The sequence below is a fragment of the Mustela nigripes genome, chromosome 5 (assembly GCF_022355385.1).
Source record: "Mustela nigripes isolate SB6536 chromosome 5, MUSNIG.SB6536, whole genome shotgun sequence".
Lineage (NCBI taxonomy): Eukaryota > Metazoa > Chordata > Mammalia > Carnivora > Mustelidae > Mustela > Mustela nigripes.
In genome coordinates, this window is record NC_081561.1 from 45,307,619 (window position 1) to 45,313,272 (window position 5,654).

The 5,654-nt window shown below is 40.4% G+C and overlaps 1 protein-coding gene across 2 annotated transcripts in view; it reads left to right on the forward strand.

Annotated features, from left to right (window-relative positions):
* The first annotated feature begins 4,924 nt into the window (after nucleotides 1-4,924).
* The window catches only part of KHDRBS2 (KH RNA binding domain containing, signal transduction associated 2), a 573,828-nt gene continuing 573,098 nt past the window's right edge, over nucleotides 4,925-5,654 (forward strand). For both annotated transcript variants that reach the window (XM_059399029.1, XM_059399028.1), the window contains exon 1: nucleotides 4,925-5,254. In XM_059399029.1, coding sequence (XP_059255012.1) covers nucleotides 5,164-5,254 — 91 coding nt within the window. In that variant the 5' untranslated portion in view covers nucleotides 4,925-5,163. The remainder of the gene's footprint in view (nucleotides 5,255-5,654) is intronic.

The following is a 5,654-nucleotide window of genomic DNA, read 5'->3' on the forward strand; positions in this document are numbered from 1 at the left end:
CATGAAAGTGAGAAAGAAAACTGGAACTACTTTCAGTTGTCTAGTTAGTGAAACTAAAACAAGTAGAAATATTAAACCAGCACCTTTTATGTAATGAGCTCTGCCGGAGTCTTCAGTAGATGAAAATATGTCAGTCTTTTACTATACTCTGTCCAAGGTACCAAAGCATTAGAAAGCTTAGAAATATTAATACCTTAAGTCTCTATTATCATTACATAAATTATTGGATTGCTGTAATTTTACTAACCTATGATTCTCATTGTAAGTAGCTTCTATTAAATTCTCAAAGAAGTAGTTAGGCTAGTGAAGTATCCCTAAAGTTGATGAGAACTCTGAAATAGAAACTGTGTGTTTTATTTAATAATACTGGTTGGGCACTTTTTATTAGTCTGCAAAAATAAGCCTGATTAAATGCCCTTTAGCTTGGCCTTTCTTATAAGGGTTTGTGAAAGTGTTGAATACACAGTCTGTGCATTAACTGCAGGACACATTCTATAGCACATACCTTATTCATCCTTCCAAACCAAATTTAGTTGGTGCAAAATTTTCCATAATATCCTATTGTAAAAATAATAGTGCAGGAAATGAAATACCATTAAAGAAACTTTTCAGGACTAGAATTCATATTTAAAATGATATAAATATCTAAGATATACAAATCAATTTAGTGTTAATTTTGGTTATTTACACCATTAGAAGAAGAGGTGGGCTTACAAATTACAGTAATTACAGTAATTACAAATTACAGTAGATATAATTTGTTCATGTATAGGCACATAATACTCTATTCAACAATCACCTATAGAAGGCTAAACATCTATGTTTACTAAATGTTTACATTAATAAGGTTATCCACTAAATAATTGTGGTATCTATAAAATATTAATATGTGAAATAAATGGAGAACACAGTGACAGAGTCATCTATTTAAAACACATATATCTCATGCTGGATAAACTTCTGCATAAGGTACTTGAAAAGTTTGCTTTTATTCAGCCATATCCTATTTGGAAACAGACAATATTTTACAAGTCAGTTCTGAAGCATACTAATTTTTAAGAGTCTATACAATGTGTATGTTTTTATTTTATGATGTCCATCATGTGCTAACACATTTGTGTTATCATCTTAAAGATTAGGTTAGCATTCATTAAAAATTTTTTTAAAGGTACATTAATACATTTTATTTCTGTTAGAATGCCTTTTAGGCATTTGCTGAGAGTTTACCTGGGAAAATAAAATTATAAATTGTGTTTGATAATAACTAGGAAAAGTAAAAGTTGGCTAGTTTTTCATATTTATAATTATCTGAATATCCAGAGATACTGTATAATAAAATCAGCCCTTGGACACTCTCCATGGTACCTTCTCACTGCCCCTTTAATCATAGTAAGAAACCTGTGAATAGATAATGTAATTGTTGTTGCTGAACATAACAAGAGCTACTGCATCTTTTTGACTCATTGAACTGGGTCTATGCATGTCCCCATCAATGCCATATACTTTTAATCTCTTGGCATGCTACAAAGCAAAATGCAATTGTAATTATTGCACAATAATTTCTCTAATTTATACTCATTCCAAAATGTTTACAATTTATTAGCCGTGGTTGGCATCTTATCTACTCTCCATTGCTATTGCATTCCTGTCCACCTCTCTGAAGACTGGTGGCACATTTTCCCTTCATATCTCTGTAGCAAATCAAGTGCAGAATGTACAACCCTTCAACTACTAAGCATCCTACCCACATTCACCTAAAATGGCAAGTTTTAGCCATTTTTAGCCATTTAGGTAGCCATCCTACCCACATTCACCTAAAATGGCAAGTTATAGAGAGCAAGCTCTCTATAAATATCCTCCATTTTACATCGTAACTTCTTTGAAAATAAGAACGAAAGGAAATCATTTGAGAAGCAAATGCAAACAGCATGAAGACAATCCTTTGTGGTTCCCCTAACACACATAATGAAATCTGAATTATTTTCCAACCACCATCCCTCACCTTTAATATTTGCCTTTTGTCTTCCACAGCATTGCAGTCACATTGACTCCAGTCAGTTCTGGGAATGGGCAAGCTCTTTCTGGTCACATGGCTTTTGCATGGGCAAGTTCACCTGCCCAGAATGCTTTTCTCTTCATCTTACACAGATAAATTCTTCTTTTTCCATTAGGTTTTTCTTTAAAAGTCAACTCCCTAGCAAGACTACAAGTTAACTTTGGGGGGGGAAAATGTTCTTTTCTTTGCATTACCTTTCTTAACTCCTTCTTTGGTCCCCTCTTGGGCTTTTTTGCAGGCAGCAATTACCAGTTCTCTTGTGTATTCAGTTTTATTGGCCTTTCTTCATTAGAAAACAATCTTTATGATGATAGGCTAGGTTCTTTTCGATATTCAATAAATGTTTATTGAATGCAGACATACATAAATAAATTAAATATTTAACATACAAAAAAGTAGGCTAAAGCAGTACAATCTCGAGCTAAATGGTGCTAAATACACTTGAATTTTAATCTCAACTTTATGACTAACTAGCTACAAGACTTAAAATTTTTTTTCTTGCAGGGGTGCCTGGGTGACTCAGTTATGCGGCTGCCTTTAGCTCAGGTCATGATGCCTGAGTCTCAGGATCAAGTCCTGCATCAGGCTTCCCACTCAGCAGGGGGTGTGCTTCTCCTCAGATCCTCTCCCCTCTCCTCCTCTCACTTTCTCTCTCTCTCAAATAAATAAATAAAATTTTTATTTTTTTTTAAGATCTATCCTTTACCAACTGTATCATTAACTGTAGTCACTCTACTATATACTACATCCCAGGACTTATTTATTTTATATTATTTATTTTATAATAAAGTTTGTACCTTTATAATAAAAAATACTTTTTAATAAAGTTTTTACCTTTTGACAACCTTCGTGCATTTGCCCATCCCTCTATCACAAGATACCTTTATAAGCCTAGAGAAACATTATTGGGAGCACAGATTATTTTAAGGTGTTAGGTTTTTGTTTTGTTTTGTTTTTATTAAAGATTTGCATTATTTATTTGACAGAGAGAGAGACCACCAGGAGGCAGAGTGGTAGACAGAGGGAAAGGGAGAAGCAGACTCCCTGCTGAGCAGGGAGCCCTGGGATCATGACCAGAGCCAAAGGCAGACCCATAACCAACTGAGATACCCAGGCACCCCAAGGTGTTAGGTTTTTACATAGGAAAGCTCTTGATTTAAAAAAAAAAAAATCCTAAAGAAATGTGACATTTTTTTCCTATTGTTAAAACTCCAAATTATCAAAGAGTCATGGTTCTCACAGCTTATTTCATGAACTTTTAGCAGTCCTATCACATTTGTTAGCCACATATCCCCTCATCATTGGCTCCCATGTAGTATACACTCAGCTTTTGGGTGGGATGAACATGGCTGGTGCCAAAAGAGATCATATTTGTTAGTTCTGGATCACTGAACTTCTCTATCTTTGCCTTCATTTCCATACCTATGAAACAGAGAAAGCAATACCCATGCCACGTTTTTCAGAGTGCTTCTGTGAAGTCAAGTTGAGGTAATGGATATGAAGACGCATTGACATTTTCAAAATTATACAATAAAAAATGTATCATGCTAAGTACAAAATGTAGATTCTGGGGGAAAAATAAAAATAAAAGCTTAAGTTTCCAAAAACAAAAAATAAAATAAAATAAAATAAAAAATTATATAAGTAAAAGATACTTCTCCAACCTCATCTTGAAAAATAATGACAAGATTTGAATACAGGAAGAGAACTTGGAAAAGTTTTAGCACGAATTGTAGGAAAATTAGTCCCCATTCTTCTACAATGAAAACAGTAGTGGAGAGGCAGATTGGAAAATGATTGTTCATGAAAAGAGACGGTGGGAAGATTGTTTTATAACACTTAAAGCATACAAGCTGCATTTTCAGGCCCCATTACTAAGAGAAGGATGGGTACTGCTTCCAGTGTTGGTGATACCTGGAGGATTTAACTCTCCTTTAAATAGAGGTGGGATAGATACAAAGTAGCTCAGCGACAGCACCAGGTGAAACACACTGTCACATCTAAAATAAAGAGAAAGGGGGAAATTAGAGCAACCGTGGATACCTATTTTCTAGTTTCTTCCTTCTTCCACTTCCTTCCCAATTCCTTCACAAACTGTAGCTAACTTATTATACTGCTCTTTAGTTTTAAAATTCAGCCCCCTCCCAGAACCTCTCCTATCGATAAGGATTGGGGGAGCAGGGGATGGACAGGAGGAAAACCAGAACTAAGTCAATACCATAATGATTGTACACTGGAAGCATGTTGCTGTACAATATCGCCAGAGCCGCTTTGTTTATCAATGAACATCCTACTGCGTCCCCGAGATGTAGGTCAGGCTCATTGGAAAATATCAGCCGCCGATCGCATGCAGTCTTCATGATATTTCCAGACCGGGTGCGCTGCTGATTCTTGCACACTGGAGTGCGTCTGAGCTGCGTGATGGAGAGGGGACACCTGTACCTTAGGGACGCAGGTGAAGTCCGGTCTACCTTCTTGGTACTTTTCCTGGCGCTTCCTCATTCCCTCAGCCTCTCACTCTTCATCTCCATCTCCCCTGCTGTCTTGGACCCAAGCTCCTCTGCTAAACGGTGCTTTTCCCGCTCTCTCCTTTCTCCGCACCTCAGCCGAAGACAGAGTGCTCCACACAACTGGGCATGCCTAATAACCAGGGAAAGCTTGGGCTGCAAGAAGAAAGCGCTTGCACCTTCGGAGCGGCCCTCCCCTCTGCAGCTGCCTCCTGCCAGTCAGGCGATCCGACGTGCAGCGAGGCCCAATGAGAGTCCGCAGCCTTCGCGGGGGCCCGGCCTCTCCGGGCGCCACCACCAATGAATGGTTGGCGGAGGTGGGACGCGCCCTGTTCCCGCCTCTCCAGTTAAGGCCGCCGGTGTGAGCCGGGGCTCAGCGCGAGAGAGGGACGGCGGAAGAGACCGGCAGGTGTGGGCGCGGGGCTGAGCAGCCCGACGGCGGGAGTCGCAGTCGCTCGGTGCATGGGCCAGTGAGGACGCGCGGAGATCTCCTCGCCGCGGCGGAGGCGGACAGCGCCAGAGCAAGGCGCTGCCCGGCGACCCTGCGTCCGAGCGAGCGGAACCTTGCGCTTCGGCAGGGGACGGTCCGAAGTCCGCGCTATGGAAGAGGAGAAATATTTGCCTGAGCTGATGGCAGAGAAAGATAGCCTGGATCCATCTTTTGTGCATGCATCGCGCCTTTTGGCGGAAGGTAGGACTTGCCCCCACAGATGGGCGCAAACCACTGGCCGCTCTTCTCACCCGCGGCTTGGTTAGGGGAGTGAAGTTGGGGAGGGACGCCTGTCTCCTTCGCAGACACTGTCCCCCTGAAGATGCTCGCTTCAGAGCTCGGGCGGACCGAGCGCGTTCTTGGGGCGGGCAGCAGTGCTCCTTCTCTACGTCTTAATTTGGGGAAGACCAAAGCTACGAGACGTAATGGCAGTAGTGATGTGACCTGTTAGGGTCATTGATGGAGAAACCATAAAGTGTGGCGTGGTCAACAGGGATATTTTCACTTTGCAGAGGAAAGGGAAATCAGTTTGGGAGTAAATGGTAATCCGTGTGGTTTTCTAACAGCTTCTTAGCAACAAATCGGCATATATATATATATT